This window comes from Camelina sativa, chromosome 7 (genome assembly GCF_030686135.1).
Source record: "Camelina sativa cultivar CO46 ecotype springtype chromosome 7, ASM3068613v1".
Classification (NCBI taxonomy): Eukaryota; Viridiplantae; Streptophyta; class Magnoliopsida; order Brassicales; family Brassicaceae; genus Camelina; species Camelina sativa.
In genome coordinates this window covers 21,162,109-21,179,260 of record NC_141886.1, presented here as the reverse complement: position 1 = coordinate 21,179,260, position 17,152 = coordinate 21,162,109, and the positions used below count along the sequence as shown (strand labels likewise).

Genomic DNA, 17,152 nt, shown 5'->3' with positions numbered 1-17,152 from the left:
ACTAAATGATAAGAGTTTGTATCGTCCGATTGCTAGATTGGTTGGAGGTTTATAATACATTTAAGTAAAGTTATCGGTGATGTAATGACCAAAGTTATGAGGAGGATGTTAAGTTGAAACTCTCTATTTGAACTACTGTTATCTTTTTTGGCCACAACGTAAAATTACATTTCAAACTGAAAACTTTATACACAGTGAGTTGAGAAGGTAATAGTTCATACAGTTAAGGTTTCACATGTCAGTTTTTTATGTGATATAAGTAGAGAAACTTGGCATCTTTTCCAAACGCCTCAAAATATTTTCTGCCATCTGCCTTGTGTTACCATCTCCACGATGGAAGGCACTAACCAACATACCTGACAACATCCTATCTTGTGATATGTCACTGGCATACTTATCTCCACCTCTAATAATGAACTTGTCAATCATCCAAAATGCTTTCTGCAATAGAGACTCTTTCTTGTGTTCTTTGACTGCATTTAGTATTATTTGTACTGCATTCATTTCACTCAGCATGCTTAAACTCTTCTCCACATCAACCTTGTCATCTAATAGTGTGCATATAGCAGCTAATGCTGACTCTACTACCTCCACTTTATCACTCTGCAAACATGCTAGAAGCTTTGTGATTGCATTTGCTTCAACCAAGCAAAATGTGTTTTTTGCAGAACATACCCCCCTGTGGATTGCGCAGATCTCTATTTGCTTCTTTTTGGATGAACGGAGGGAGAAAGACCTAGGCATACTCAATGATCCCATGAATTTTGTGCTCCTAGGTTGGGGTGGCCTCGATAAAGTCATAGTTGTAGAAGATAGATGTTCTAGTCCAGTCGCTGACAACCTTTGAACTTCATCACTTGATGTTTTCATCAATAAATCAACAAACACTGATGTCAAATCGTGGTTTCTGGCTAGGTACATCATTTGGGGCTCGTACAGTGTAGTTGTGAATCTCACTAAGATCCCAACGAGACCTTCCAGAAAATCAGTTGCATACCTGCTTGTTCGTGTTCCACTTCTTTGAATCAGATGGATTGCATGCAGAATTTCGGACACTATGCTCTCGTTGACCAGTGCTAAATTAAGAGTCAGATTTTGATGAGGCAGTTTAGCAAGTAACTTGGCTGAAACAGCATGCTTTTCTGTTATCTGATTTGCTTCTATTGGGCACTGGATAAGATTTTCTGGCTGTCCTCTAGTTTTACATAATCTCTCTGATAGCGTGTGACCAATGTAGGGGGTAAGTGCTATCAGAAGTTTTAATGCCCCAACCCCCAATTCTTCATGAGGATTGTTGATGAGTTCTATCATGGCAAAGCTTGCGTCCGTTTCTTTGATCACTGAGACAATTGTTGCCATTGCTTTGGGTGATTTGGACAAGGATAGGAGAATCCTGATCAAATCAATGTTAAGATCATCTGGGCTTGAGTTCTTGAGCATGTGGATGATGTTGTATACAAAGTAATCTGAGCCTAGTGTGTGCCCATGAGTATTCACCTCAAATGTCTCATGTTCCAGCCCAGATTCCAGTATGTTTGCAAGTATTGTAGCAGCTTCATTCCTGGAGTTCATCAGATCACTGAACATTCGCTTGGTGAACATCTCTTCGACCATGATCTTGATGATGCCAACTTCTACCAGTATCTGGTTTTTGGGGTGATACAATGAAATATGAGCAAGTGCTTTGAAGGCGGCTCTTCTAGCGTCAATATTTTCACATTGCACCAGCCCAATGAGCGCAGGGCAAGCCTTCTCAGCTACGTAAGTTTTTTTCTCATGTCCAATATCGATTTCCACAAGGTAAGCAGCCATCTTCACCTGAGTCTCTTCGCCCCCTACCATATATCATTCGGAAGTAAACTGATGTTAATCAATATCAATTCATTGCTTATCAATTCGCTCCAGGTTATTGCCTGTATAGCATATATGCTTCACAAACTTTGGAGAAAAAAGCAGTATGTATTACCTTCTGCTAGATGCCCCAGAAGAGGTTCCAATAGTCCACTCTCTGCCATTTGCTTGATGTTCTCAGGACATTTCTCTAGATTTTTTAAGATTTGGTCTGATGTTTCAGACGCAAAGGCATCCAACTCTCTGTTATACTTTGCGGTAACTAACATCAATATCGCCCCCGTAGCAGTCCCAATCTTCTCACATGCATGTTGGGATTTCGAAAGCTCAAGCAGTAAGGCTAGTGCTACATGTCTTACAGGCTGGTGACTGCTTCCCAATAATTTGATTATGCGTGACATAGTTATGGTCTTCACAATCATTTCCTGTAAGATAACTTTGAAATATAAAAGTCTTTTGAAACAAGAAGTGTAGAAGTGGTGTGTCTAGGAGAAAGAAATACAGCAGACAGCAGTGCATATCATGTAAGGTAGTGCTTTTGCATAATAGGTAAATAAAAGAGATTCAACCTTTCCATCATCAGTGTCTTCATCCGCCAGTGACCTTAACAACTGTAGCAGTTCATACCTCATATCTTTACTTCTGTACGTCAGGTATCTATCAAGAAGCTGAATGATCCCAGCTTCACGAACTTGTACCTTGTTGTACTCTTTCCCTTCACAGGTCATTTGGAGATTTCGTAATGCATCGATAACCATACTTTCTGAACCGCCTAAGGATAAAGCTGCATGAGCCACTTTGATTCTTGCTGCCTCGTTACGTACTTTCCATTCCTGAATGATGCTTTTCAAGACAACATTTACAGTCAATTCAGTGGTCTTGCAGAAAGGGTACAATTTCTAAAACTATCATGGAAGTTGAAGTTGAATAGAAAGCTATCTCTTCTTGTATTTTCGTCTTAACTACTTTGTAATTATAGGTTAGGAGAGAAAAAATTAGTGAAAGGATGAAGTTTCTTCAAGATCTTGTACCGGGTTGCAACAAGGTAAGGTCTTTTTTAAGTGTTGATAATGATGGATATTAATATGTAAGAACAGAGACAAAGCTAATGCAGAAAAATGAACGTGTGATTGCAGGTGACTGGGAAGGCAGTTATGCTTGATGAAATCGTAAACTACATACAATCGCTACAACGCCAAGTTGAGGTATGACAATGTCCTAATTCTCAATGAAGTGTTCTTTGTGTTTGCTTTTTATGTTCAATTCTTTTTCTCATTCTCTTTTGCTTAAAACAGTTTTTATCGATAAAACTTGCAACTGTGAACCCACAAATGGACTTTAACCTTGAAGGTCTTCTTGCAAAAGATGTAAGATATTTTAGCAAGTCTTTCAACTTAATTCTCCTTATCATTTGAATCATCATCCTACTAAGGTTCTTATAACCTGAATTCTATGCGCAGGCACTTCAACTACGAGCTGGTTCTTCATCTACAACACCATTCCCCCCCAAATATGTCAATGGCTTATCCTCCTTTACCACATGGATTCATGCAACTGACCCTTTCCAGCATCGGACGGACCATAAGTTCACCATTGTCTCCTATAAATGGTGGATTCAAGCGACAGGTATGTATGTATTAGCGGTCTGGAAAATGAACAAATCCGAACTCGTAATCTGATATTGTTGGTGATTGTTTATGCAAAATAGGAAACAACTGGATGGGAGGGTGATTTGCCAAATGTGATCCAAATTAACTATGGAGCTGGCGATGTCACACCCGACCCTCAAGCAGCATCTACACTCTACAGGTGAAAACTGAAACCTGTTTTAACTCTTTTTTCACCAAGTAATAGTAATAGTTTGTTTTGGTAAACCTTCTCTGTAATTTTTTTTCTTGTTACAGCATCTCTTCCAGCTGCAAATATGAAGGTTGAGCCATGATATTTCTTCCTGTTAGATAGAATATGAAGTAATTGTAATCTTTTTATTTATTTATTTAAAGTTACTATGTACTATATTATAAAGATGTTATTAACGAATATGATACTACGACTACTAGTACTACTACACTAAGCGTTTGAGATTAGTGGAAGAACCGAAGAAGAGTATAATTTGTGAACACTAACAATGCAAAATAACAGTTTTGTATAAGTCATAATAACATTTTAGTTTGCCATCTATCTCAATATTTGTACAGTATTGTGACGCCTGATATATGAAAATATAACTCGTTTTTAAAGCTTGCAAAATAATTGTTATAATTTATAATATAATATAATGTATAATATAATATATATAATAGACAAAATATATATATATATATATATACATATAATAGACAAGATTATGGTTTGTGCTACAATATGGGTTAGATGTTTTTTTCTACGATCGAAAATTTGTAACATTAAATTTAAAAGATAGTTGATGTTATTATAAAAAAAAAATTATCTCTTATTCACGTTAAATTTTTATTTTGGTTAGATTAATTTTGGCTGAATAGTATTTAAATTTATTAAATATTTCGTAATGCAGTGCTTAATAATATTTTGCTTTATTTTATTGTTAGTTACTTTTTTAATAAAATAGTTATAATTATGTGCAGTGTGGAACAATATAATTATGAAAATATAATATAATGATAATTATGTAATACGTTTTAAAGACAAAATTGTACCATAAAAACCAAATTTTTATATTATATTATTTTCTATTAAATAAAAGAAACTAGTATTATATTATTTTCTATAAAGAACAAGAAAATTTGCGAATTAAGTTGATCATACAATTGTAAATCTATCAATTAATTTGATAATACAATTGTAAATAACTGTTATGTCATAATGTAATCACATTTATCTGAACAAAATGATAAATTTTAACATCTCATCACTTGCGAGCTCTTTGATTTTTTTTTTTGCTTAATACATAACTTTTTTGAAAGCTTGATTAATAATAAAGTAAATGGGTTAAATTCATAATTCTAATAAATAATGGATGTTTTAAAATTAATAATTAAGTTATGGAATATTCTTTTTTTAAGTGGGAAATAAATGAATATGCCTCATAAAACACAACTCTATTAATAGTTAAAAATAGAGTAATGGTTGATAATCTTCATGAAATACACTTTAAATAAGAAACGATTTACTCAAAATTGACCGTTAGTCTTTTGAGAGATGATAAGAAATAAAATTTTGACTAGAAAACCATTTTGAAGGAACCCTACTTCCCATACATGCAATACCTATAAATTTCTAAATAGACTAGCCAAAGAACTCTAAGTTCAAAAAATCCATGAAACCTAAAAAATTGCCTAGAGATATATCATATGAGAACCTAATTGTACTTATATACAATCTTTACCGATTATTCACCAAAAGTTATGTGTTCAAATATATCTTTTGTTTTTTCTAGTTTCACATGATTAAAATATGATATTTGTTATCTCCGAGAATGAGAGTAACTAGTTTTACCTATAATAAGCACTTTTTTAATAATGTGAAACCACTTAATATTCAGCATAAAAAACATAGCACATAATTTTACTTCCCAACTGCAATTGCTAGATAAAGATTTGATACATGATTAGTATAAACTAATAAATTGTAGTAGTGTATTGATCTATGTTAGTGGTATATGAAATATTATGTTTGACATACTAACACAAGATTGGAGCCATATGATCCACGATCTCATCCATCAAATATATGAACTTTACACGATAGGTCATATCAGACTATTTTGTGTATCATTTGTACATAATACATGACACTTTCAAGCTTAATTTTTGTATTTTGAAGAAGAGAGTTTTCATATTTGAAAAATTCGCGAGCACAAAAAGTAATGATTCCCCAATCAGATATCTAGCACCGATTCTAACAATTAATGCTAATTTGCTGAGTATGGGTACTTCTGGTTGTATCAGAATGTGAATAATTTAAACTACCAACAAACTCATCATTAGATCAATTTATACTTTAATATTTAAGAGATTAATTATGAGAAATACAAGATTAAGATACAAATTAGAGAGTTAAAGAACATTGGTAGAGACTCCAACATTTTGAATTTGTGTTTTAAACCTTGTGGAATCATTAGACATATAATGATTTTGTTATAATTTTTAACTATTATATTTTCTACATGTTTTGCCTCTCTCGTTGATAGCATGATATTGAATTTGGCTTCAAACAAAAAAAAAATTCAATAGAATACAAGTAGATGAGATTAGGAGTATTGAGAGCATCTCATACCTCTCACTTTATTGATTTATCTTCTAAAATAAGTAATATCATTTTAAAATAGGATTTTTGGAGTAAACTATTCCCTATTATAGAGTGAGACTTTTTATTTACAAAATGATTATTAACTTTGAAAAGTTTTTATATTATACTTTGAAGAATAATATTATAGAATAATTTTTAGTCATCTAATTGCATAATTAACATAAAAATTTGACTTGCATCATAAAAGAATTCTTCATATTAAAAATTACAGAATAAAATAACCTACTAAAATATTTCTTTACTTGCATAATAGATTTTTATTTGTATCTAAATATATATATATATATATATATATATATATATTTGGTCCAACATTATTTGTATCTAAATCAGAATTCAGAAATTACATTACGATCGAATACTTTTCTACTCTGTAATCCTCTGTTTTGGTAGTCCCTTTAGTTTCACCACATGGAATCAGTAAGATGAACACAAATCAAAGAAGAAAACAAAACCGGAGAGAGAGACTCTTACTGTTTGAAGCACTCTTATTGGGATGTTATTGATGGGTTGTTGCTGCCTCTAATGGCGAAAGAAAAAGAAAAACAAATCTGTGTGTATGATATTTACACGTTTTCGTCTCTGCTATTGTAACTACTATTAGTGCCAAATAGTAGTGTAACGACCCGGAGTACTGTGATATTCTAAGGCAATTAAAGATCGATAAGACCTACAACAGTTGGGTTCACTGCCAAATTATAAGCTAAAAGAAATCAGTCAGGAGATCTGAGCCTGAATCATGACAACGTAATCAACCTGTCTCCTCTTGAATAGGTCTTTCATATTCAACTGACTCGGAGAACGTAAATAGAACCATATAGATGTGGAAGGCAAGAAGCTTTCTTGCTTCAGACTCTGGACCGAAGAAGGCTTACCAACTAGTTGTTGTACATTCTGATTCTTGCCTGGTCATGAAACGAGATCTTACAGGTCCGGTAAATTGTGTTTACAGAACAGCTGAAGATTATACATCAGAGTTCCAGTAGAGAGATTGCCAATTTGTTACTGTTATTCTCACTCTTAGAGAAAGTAGAGAATGCATAGATATAGTTCAATACCTTTTTGTTTCAGTCCTCTTAACGCTTCATTATGTGGATTCTTGAATCCAATAAGACATCTTGTGCAATGAGCAATGACAAGGAATGATGATCTCTGTATGTAGCTATTTCGAACTGTGAGTTTCCGAAATCCAAATCATTTGCAGAGTCTCCCTGTCTCCAGAAACTCCCAAACACAAACTCTCCTTTCATGGAAAGTTCATGCATCATCTCCTCAATGTCTTGCATGCAACTTAATCTCGACACATGCTCCTCTCTGTCTCTGCAATCATCCTCCTTTGTCGGTAGGAAGATCTTCGCGTTTCTTCTCTTCTTTCCTCGAAGCCTTCTGGTCACAAATCTCTTCATTTTATGTGCAAGTTTACAAGGAACCTTGAAGAATACGAAGATAAAGACTTGTAGTATAAAGCACTCGCAGCAGCAACAAAGTACAACACAATCTGCTGCAAAAGCACCACAATCTTCTTCCATTACTCTTGATGCATTGAAAAAACATGTTAAGCTGAAAACAAAGATATATGGAGATGGAGAAAACAAAACTTAAGAGGTGATATCATATTGTGTCAAAGGAATATGTTCCTTGCCAATATTGGTATCAACAAAATGCAAGGCAAAGCAACACCCATGTGTTTGTTTTTGCACATATTACAGAAGCACACATGTGATCTGAGACGCTTTTAGAAGCATTGTTTTAGGAAGATTAGACGTCAAAACAACTAACAATCTTTCGTTTTCGGGTAAATCAGCCTTTCTGCATCTGGAAACTAAGCCAGATGAACACACAATGACACAGTGAGATATAGATGGAGCCTTGTTGATTCAATATATAAGTATAAGATTGAGATAATATGACAAGGAAGTAAAGGTAAAGGTATAAATAAAATAGATACAAAAGTATTTCCATGTAAGAAAACGAAGCTTTCTTGTGCCAGAAGCCTAGAACATAAGTATATTACCCATCTATATATCTCTTTTTGTCATCTTTCTGTTCAACCACATGCTCCTTTGTAATCCTTTGTCTCTACAAATTGTTTTGGTAGTCTCTTTAGTTTCACCACATGGAAACAGAAGGAAACAAAACCAGAGAGAGATTCTTACTGTTTTAAGCACTCTGAGAAGGTTCTGCTTTGAGAACAGGATGTGCAGGTTTGAGGCGCAGGATGGGAAGTTTTTAGACAAAACTGGGATGTTATTGATGGGTTGTTGTTGCCTCTAATGGCGAAAGAAAAAAACAAATCTGTGTGTATGATATTTACACGTTTTCGTCTCTGCTATTGTAACTACTATGTGTGAAAAAATCTGTACTGTAGTTTTGGCTACCAAATGCCATTCTTCTAAATAATCTGATCTCTGCTGACTGTTGAGCTGAGTTAAAGACTTCGCTTTCTCCTAGTCTCATTCCGTTGGTAAGGTCTTCCCCAGCTAAACTTTCAAAAGCTCTCACAATCTGCAAAATAATGTATGATCAAGATTAAGTTATAAGCCAAATAAACTCATCAATCTCGAGGAAAGAAGAAAAGAACAATGTTTTGTACTTGTCCCATCCGAGGTCTCTTGGCAGCTGAATGGCGCACGCAAGCTCCCGCTGCTTCTATCATTCTAAACATTTCAGAATCCACATAGTTTTCTCCAAGCTTGGGGTCTGCTAAAGAATCAAACTCCTCGGTTTCGATAGCATGACTTATCAGAGGCCGGGCCTGAACAGCAAAAATAATGCAGAAGTCAAACGATTTGAGGATACTGAAGAAAAGGTATACATGTTAATGAGTAGCGGTCGTACCCATTCAACAAGGCTCTCCTCTCCCAGTGGTTGGGATGTATCCACAGGTTTACGTCCAGTGATTAACTCAAGTAGAACAACTCCAAAGGAGTATACATCTGATTTCTCTGTTAATTTCCCACTTGATGCATATTCAGGAGCCATGTAGCTGTGAAGTAGATGAATCAAAGATATCAAACAGAGACCACAATATGCAAACTTGTATCAAACAAGACAAGCACCTACCCAAATGTTCCAATAACCCGTGTTGTGATATGAGTGTTACAATCAAGAGCTAATCTTGCAAGACCAAAGTCAGAAACCTACAAATTAAAAATATTGAGATATCAAATACTGTTTTAAGTCACAATGTAACAGAAACCTTACAAATCTTTAATATAGTAGAGACTAATAATGCGTACCCGAGCATCAAAGTTGTCCTCTAAAAGAATGTTAGACGACTTTATGTCCCTGTGAATGATACGCGGGTGACCTGACAATAGACAATTTAGTAGTAAGAAATAGCCAAATACCACTAAGACTACTTCTTTTGGTCTACCACTAAATTTAGTAACTTTTTCCAAAGAGGTGTGATTTGCAGGTTACAAGCTAGTGGGATGAGCAACAACTTACAATCTTCATGAAGATAAGCTAGTCCACGAGCCGCACCAGCAGCAATTTTAACACGAGTTGCCCAGTCCAGAGCAGATTTTGAAACTGTTTACGAGACATGTTAGATAGTGTCAGCAGTCCCAGTGGTGTGCATATATAAAGAGTAACCTTGGAGATGTTTTTACTTTACCATGAAGGTGGAAGTAAAGGTCATTATTAGAGACATAATCATAAATGAGCAATCTGCGGTCACCAGAGATGCAATGTCCCACGATGGAAACCAAATGGCGGTGATGAATCCTGCTAAGAGTCTCAACTTCAGCTTTAAACTCTCGGTCGCCTTGTCCTCCACCAATTTTAAGTTGTTTCACAGCAACTACTCTCCCATCCGGTAATATCCCTTTATATACACTACCAAACCCACCTTCACCCAATAGGTTTTCTTCTGAAAACCCATTTGTTGCCTTCACAAGTTCTTCGTAAGAAAACAATGCTTTTGAATTGCCTAAGCCGCCAGATTGTGACTGTGAGTAATGATGACTGCCAGAACGCTTGCTACCTACAACAGGTGCAGATGACTGCATCCTAAAAAAAGCTGAATCTGTACATAAAGAATATCAAGAAACGTAATGAGAATCAAGAAACACACAAGTAACAACTTTTATGATTCCTATCAAACTCATAATACCTGATCTTGCGGTAGAGCTCATTGGTGATGGTGTAACATCGCCACCACTAACAGCTGAAAGACGTTTTTCTCGTCTCCTCAAGCACCAGACAAAAATTCCAATAAGAGTGAACACCACAAGTGCAACTGCTACACTGATACCAACAACAGCACCAGCACCAATTCCACTACCATCAGTTGAACTTGAAGTATCAGGAGGAGGTCTAAGAGCAGGGTTGTTCTGAGATGGATTGTCAGAACCTGGGACAAGTATGTTGGGAGGAGAACGTGGAGGAGGAGGAGAAGAGATCGTTGGTGGTGGAGTATCTGGACTTCTCCTGGGGGGTGAAGGTTTAGGAGGAGGAGACTGCGTGGGACGCTCTGATGGCGGTGAAGGAGGAGGAGATTGAGTGGGACGATCTGAAGGCGGTGAAGGAGAAGGAGGAGATTGAATTGGAGGACCTGAAGGCGGAGGAGGAGATTGAGTGGGACGGTCTGATGGCGGTGGAGAAGGAGGAGATTGAATTGGACGCTCTGATGGCGGCGGAGGAGGAGAACGTTCGAAGATTGGCGGTGGAGGCGAAGGCCGTGGAGGAGGAGCAGAAGCAGGAGGAGGGACTAATGCAGGTGGCCTACTTGGTGGCTGCACCGTTGGCGGTGGTGGCGGCGATGAAATTGAAGGAGGAGGTGAAGGGATCACTGGTTGCGGTGGTGGAGGAGAGCTCTCAGGTGGTTTTGGCAGAGGAGGAGGCGGTGGTGCTCCACTCGGTACTGGTGGTGGTGAAGTCACAACCGGAGGAGGAGCTCTATTTGGTGGAGGAGCTGATGGAGGAAGCGGCGATGTTACTGGTGGTTGTGTATCAGGAACTGATTGTGAAGTATCATTATTTATCGGCGGTGAAGCTACCGGAGGAGACGGTGGAGAATTAGATACCGGAGGTTGTACCGGTGATGTTGCCATCTCAATTCCGATTAACAAAATCTAATTCTCATCCAAAAAATTTGAAATGTTTCCTCCAAAAACACTAAATTTAAGAATCAAGAACCTAAAAAATGCAGAGACTTTGAGTAAGACAGTATCCTGAAAGCACCAAACTTTACCAACCAAAGAAACACTAAACGTGAAGGAAGTTGCAACTTTCAAGATCACACACACACAGCTAATAAGATTATACCCTAATTTACTCTAAACACACCAAAAGCTTCAACACAAAGCAGAGTAGATGATGATGTAACAGATCAAACCCCCCAGATCGTTATGAAAAAATTGAACTTTAATTGCTTCCCACCAAATTCCAGATCACTCAGACAAAACCAGATCACTGAGATTATAAAAAAAAAATGTAATAATAAACCTCAGATCTGTAAGAGCTTCTTCTTCACTTCAAAAATCATAACTTTTTAAACATCTTCTTCAGCTGCATTGAAGAACAACACAAAGTTACTAACTTTTGTCTTGTCTCTTCTTCTTCTTCTTCTTCTTCTTCTTCTCTCAAAGTTGGAATCTTGAATCAAAGTTTCATTCTGTTCCTCTTTTCACTTTCTTAAGAGCTTCCTGAATTTTTTTTTTTTTTTTTTTTCCTTCAGCGTCTTCTTTCTCTGGGGGAAAGCTTCAATGCTACGTTAAAAATCAACGGTCAAACAAAATTGAAAGGCTTTTAAGAAAAATAAATAAATGTTTCCATAACTGAATTAAATCTCATTCAGCTACTTTCCAAATTCACCGTAATAAGCTCTTCTTTTTTTTCTCTATTATTTTATGTATTATTTTTGTTTGTTTTTATTATTTTATTTAAGCTTCTATAACGCGTCTGTTTTTTTATTGGACGCGCTTTGTATTTCAATATAGATCGGCACTTTCAAATATCAAAATTTATAATTATTAATTAGTGTTGTTCTTTTTGTGATATAAAACTTTGTATATAAAAGAAATTTTGAGAAAGAAAAAAAAAGAAGAAAATAGTTCTATTTAGTGTATATAAATTTTCAATGGAGTTAATTAGTGTTAAAGTTGGCTATTTGATTTTTATATATCAATCTCACATGACGAGATCTTTTGTTTGTTTTTTTTGTTTACCTGTGATCTGAAGAGGCTAAATTGATTCTTGATTAAATTGTGAATTAGATTGTTTTCTTTTTTTTTAATGACAAGTATGTAGTTGTCTGCTCAATAATAATGGCGGTTAATATTATATCAAAATGTGGTTCTTATATTATTTCTATTAAGTGTTTCTAGTTGACTTTTTATATATGTCGTAAGTTGTGGTTTGACTTGACCGGTTGTAAAATTAATTTTAAATTCTACAGCTTTGCAATATATATTGAATTTTTCTTTTTGACATCGTATATTGCGTTTAAAAGGACAAAATTTCGTGTAATATAATTTATTAGAGTATAGCAGCAGCTAGCAGCAGCACATGACATCTAAAGGACAAAACTATGTAAAATATTAAATGGAGGACATTTACAAATTAGAAAAAAAAAACGTCTAAGATCTCATTTTCCTAACTAGAAAGGTTGTGATGAGAGCACTTATGTCACTACCGGGTGTCTTCACGCTAACCCTTAGGAAAACGAACTCTGTAAATCAATTTGTGGACAACAGAAATAGTTTGGGCAAGTTAACGTTGAAATGGTCCAAATATTTTGGGTAGAAAATTAAGGAATATTTCAGGTTTGGATAGATAGTGTGTGTTGGACAATTAAAAAATACACGTGGTTAACCAACAAATAATGAAATCTGAACATAAGTATTTGCCACATAATTATAAACGAAATCACATTTGTATATATTTTAAGTACAATTTTGAAGATCCGCAAGACGGTTTGTTTAGTCGTAGTAGGGGTGATGTACGCTTTGTTCTTTTAAATCTTCAAAAACAATGTTGTTTAGTGAATATCACCACATCGACTAAATTTGTCTTTTATCATTGTTGGCAAAAAAAAAATTCAAGTCTTGTCAATTGGTGTCTTTGGTGTGCTTCTTATTAGTCTTTCTTTAATGTTTGAGAATTTCTTTGTGTGTCTTGTCTAAGAATAACATGGTCATATGGATTTTTTTTGGGTCCGGAAGAGCCATCATAATTGCAAAATGTTCTCACGAGAAAATTCTATACACAACAAGAAAAATAAAGTGCTATGGCCTATGGTGAAAGGGAGAGACACTTTGATAGTAACATGAAATGTACGTGTCGCCTTCAAAACCTTAAAACCCCAAAAGAACATTCACTAAGACGTGACGATCCCAAAACATTCTAACCACATTTTTTTTCTTGTTTACACACTCTCACTCGTATCTCACAACCACGTGCCATTTCTCCATCATTACTTTGTGAACAAGTCATAAAATTAAAAGAGGAGACATGTGGTGTGAGAGCTAAGTGAGGATCTTAAAAGGAAAAAAAAACAATTCTAATTATATAAACGCACTTGTTGATCCCATCATCATTGCTTGCATAAGAGAGGTGTAAATTCAGAAACACCTGCCACCTCTCTCTGTCTCTCCACTTATATATATATTAGTATAAATTATATTCCTTGTTTATATCATGACCATGTGTTCATGTGGAATGCATACTATGTCAAACTGGAATGATGTAAAAATCAAGAATGGGATTGAAAAATGTAGAAACTGATACACAAGATGACTAATGGATTGATGTGTCAAGGGATTTAAACCCAAAAGCAAAATTTATTTATCTGAAAACAAAGACATCTGAGAAATATAGAGCTCTTGTTGAATGGCTGCTGCAACTCCCAGTTTTTTTTTCATTTGCTCTCTTGATCATATATATCCGTTCTGTGTTTCATCATTAAGGAACAATCACAAGAAAAAAACATTCCAAAGAGATCATCAATACTATCAAATGCATGTAGCCACTTTCCAAATCCATATAACAGACTCTGCTTATATTAATCGAAGCTTAACAGCATAAGGAACCAGCATCAGCTCAAGCTCAAATCACTGAAATGTTTAGTATTTGCTCTCACTAGTACCAGGAACTCGAGGTTATAAAACTTATAATACATAAGAACTTTCAAGAATCACATCATGGAGAAGTGAAACATACCAAACTATCAGGATGAACACTAAAAAACTGTCGTGAGTGATTTTGAAAACTAAGAATATCTGAATCCATCAACTTACATGGTAAACTTCCTTAACATCCTCAGATTGGTATATAGATTGTTTATAGTTTCAATTCTAAAAATAAGTTGTATAAGACACAGAGAGATTGAACAAACATCAACAAAAGCATTATGCAGGAAATGAAAAAAATGGTTCAACTATGAACCATATATGAGTTCCTGTGATTAGATGATAATAAGTCAGGATCAAACTATGAACTACCTTAAGTCCCTATGCTTAACACATATCTTATCTAAATGCGAAATCTTAGACCTAACATTGAATTACGACGAAAATAAACTTAACTTAGACCTAACACTGAATTATGCCTACCAAATCCTCAACATGAGTGATGAAACTGGACAAGACAGGATCCACTGTCTTAGTCTTTATGCTTACACACACTTACTTACTACATATCTTAAAACGTTATCGTGGTTCGAAGAGAAGCCTAATTTCAATCACAAATACTTCCTAGCTCTCTGATACCATTTTCAAAATCTACAATGCTAACTAACATATCAAATTGAACTAACTACTAAACCCTAAACCCAAACATGCATTTTTCCAAAACCCAAAGGGCAAAAAGCGTCCTTAACAAGTTCACTAACTTTAGAAGCTAAGTCATTCCAACAAATTATAACAGCAATCCACTAAAGATTCCAAAATGACACGATAAAAAAAAAAAAAGGATACACAAGATAGAAGCCATGAGCGAAAGCACCGGCGAGGACAAGACCGAAGAGACGGTCTCTGAGAACTGGTTTATGCCTCAAAGTCAAGCGGATCAAAGGAAGAGCAGGCGCGTAAATGAGAGGCACCAAGAATTTGATCGGAGCTCCTTTCTTCTTCCTCTCCATTACTACTGCTTTTGAAGGATCCCTTGACGACGCCATCCGATACAGCCAGAGATTGAGAGATCCCTTTCCCTTCTTCCCAAAATTGCGATTTAGGGATTTTCAATTATTCTTTTCCTTATTAATTTTTTGTTTAGTGTTTTGCAACAAAAAAAAACAAAAAAAAAAACGGACCTAAATTATTATCAAAGCCCACGACCAAATTAGCCCCGCTTACTGGTAGTAGTGTTTACTGTTTTATTATAACTAGAAATAAATAAAAATTATTCCTAACTACATATTAATAAACTTTTTAAAATTTAATCTCTTTGGTTAAAACAACAGTAAAGGTGATTTGAAATTTCTTTTAATCAAGGGTTTCTTAAACGGCGTCAAAAGGTTTCTTAAGGTTTTATAAAGAATTTAATACGTATTAAAATGTTTTATGAGGTTTTTTAAAATATTTTATTAAAATTATAAGTAAGAACGACTTCGACAAATCCCATTACGTTAATGGTTTGGTTTAGTTGGTCAATGGATAAACGATTCATAATTTGCCACGTCGTACGTGCCTTTCTTCAAGCAAGAGTTAAACCATAAAACAAATCACATCTGATTGTCACTCCAATTGGCTACACCAGGCTCATCAGCCCATATTGATCTTATATATTTAGATTCTTCATCCTGATACTGTCTAGTGTACGATAGAGGTGTTAAATGTTTATTCAACATTTGAATAGTGTTGAAAATTGAAAAAAGTCCATATAGATTAAATCAATGTTAAATTCTTTTCAAACATTATTCAACTTGTTGAATAAACAAAAAATGGAACCACTAGAACTTATGATATATTTTTATTGGTTGTTAAAAAAAATTTATATTTTTAATTGAGAATTTGTTAAAAATACCCTTTTTGAGATACTCTTTTTCAAAAATACTTTTTTTTTTGAACATTTTAATTTTTACCCTTTTTTACATAATTTCAATGTGTTAAATTAATTTTTATATTTTTTTTTCAGGTTTGGGTTCTCATTTTATATTTAGGATTTAGTTTTGAGGGGTTAGGGTTTAGTATTTGGAGTTTAGGGTTTAGAATTTAGTGATTTTATTCATAGAAAAGGGGTATTTTTGAAAAATGACCAACATGAAAGGGTATTTTTAAAAAGTGATATAGGAAAAAGGATATTTTTAAAATCCCCTTTTTAATTCCATCCTAACTATTTGACATAATTTAATTTATAGTAACCAAAATTTTATTTTATTTTGTATTACATCAAAATGTACTATTTTCATACTTTCACTACAAAAAAAAAGAAATGTATTGTACCACATAAATATTATCACAAAACTAAATGATATTGTTTTAAATTACTTTTAATAACTGATATAAAAATTAGATATTAACATCAATTACAATAATCGATAATATTATTGATTTGTATAACATCATTTCATTATAACCAATGCAAATCTAAATCATTTACATCAAAAATATTGATACAAATATATAAATTTACTTCACTTAATAATTGATATATTTATTAATTTATATTCAGAGCACTTAGAAAATGATACAAGTTTTAGCAATACATATATTTCTTCCCAAGCATATTTCTCTTGGCCGAACAGAAGTGTCTACACAACTTCCACCAGTTCGTAACATCTCGGCTTCAGAGATTTCCAAGGGGGTTATATGTACTTTGTTATGTTTCACTTTAAAATTTGAGTTCAATCATTCTTTCAGGGAATTTTACCCACATCATCATATGCTTGATTAACGAATGACATCAAAGAAAGAAAGGAATACACAATTAATAAAGACTACATGTGTTACATGCACATCTAAATTTATGAATGAAAGTAAAGAGTATAATCAAAGTTTTCTTCGAAGAGCTCCACATCTAGTATTTCTTTAACCCCTACTATTTTTGCTACCGGTAATTCAATTTTTCC

General features: G+C 34.4%; 4 protein-coding genes across 5 annotated transcripts; all 4 read right to left on the bottom strand.

Annotated features, from left to right (window-relative positions):
- Window positions 1-108: 108 nt before the first annotated feature.
- Window positions 109-3,339, bottom strand: LOC147941526 (putative U-box domain-containing protein 42). The gene is made up of 4 exons (XM_087458552.1): window positions 3,295-3,339; window positions 2,421-2,750; window positions 1,967-2,276; window positions 109-1,835 (listed from the first exon to the last, which is right to left on the bottom strand). Exons 1-4 carry the CDS (start codon window positions 3,337-3,339, stop codon window positions 247-249), a joined length of 2,274 nt encoding a protein of 757 aa, XP_087314678.1. The 3' UTR covers window positions 109-246.
- A 3,681-nt stretch (window positions 3,340-7,020) lies between these two features.
- On the bottom strand, window positions 7,021-7,760 carry LOC104701503 (uncharacterized). Its single transcript, XM_087459168.1, has one exon. The coding sequence runs from the start codon at window positions 7,665-7,667 to the stop codon at window positions 7,215-7,217; it is 453 nt and encodes a 150-aa protein (XP_087315294.1). The 5' UTR covers window positions 7,668-7,760; the 3' UTR covers window positions 7,021-7,214.
- Window positions 7,761-7,996: 236 nt separating this feature from the next.
- LOC104701502 (proline-rich receptor-like protein kinase PERK9) lies at window positions 7,997-12,039 on the bottom strand. 2 transcript variants are annotated; one of them, XR_015562239.1, is made up of 10 exons: window positions 11,590-12,039; window positions 10,256-11,280; window positions 9,758-10,168; window positions 9,589-9,672; window positions 9,378-9,448; window positions 9,202-9,278; window positions 8,977-9,124; window positions 8,732-8,893; window positions 8,295-8,643; window positions 7,997-8,217 (listed from the first exon to the last, which is right to left on the bottom strand). XR_015562239.1 is itself a non-coding variant. In XM_010417196.3 (9 exons), exons 2-9 carry the CDS (start codon window positions 11,193-11,195, stop codon window positions 8,449-8,451), a joined length of 2,088 nt encoding a protein of 695 aa, XP_010415498.1. In that variant the 5' UTR covers window positions 11,196-11,280; window positions 11,590-12,039; the 3' UTR covers window positions 7,997-8,448. The 2 variants fall into 2 exon arrangements, 1 of the variants encoding a protein (XP_010415498.1); XM_010417196.3 differs by having other exon boundaries at window positions 7,997-8,643.
- Window positions 12,040-13,826: 1,787 nt separating this feature from the next.
- On the bottom strand, window positions 13,827-15,360 carry LOC109125648 (uncharacterized). Its single transcript, XM_019227706.2, has 2 exons — window positions 15,060-15,360; window positions 13,827-14,033 (listed from the first exon to the last, which is right to left on the bottom strand). The coding sequence occupies exons 1-2, from the start codon at window positions 15,257-15,259 to the stop codon at window positions 14,003-14,005; spliced, it is 231 nt and encodes a 76-aa protein (XP_019083251.1). The 5' UTR covers window positions 15,260-15,360; the 3' UTR covers window positions 13,827-14,002.
- Between the last annotated feature and the right edge of the window lie 1,792 nt (window positions 15,361-17,152).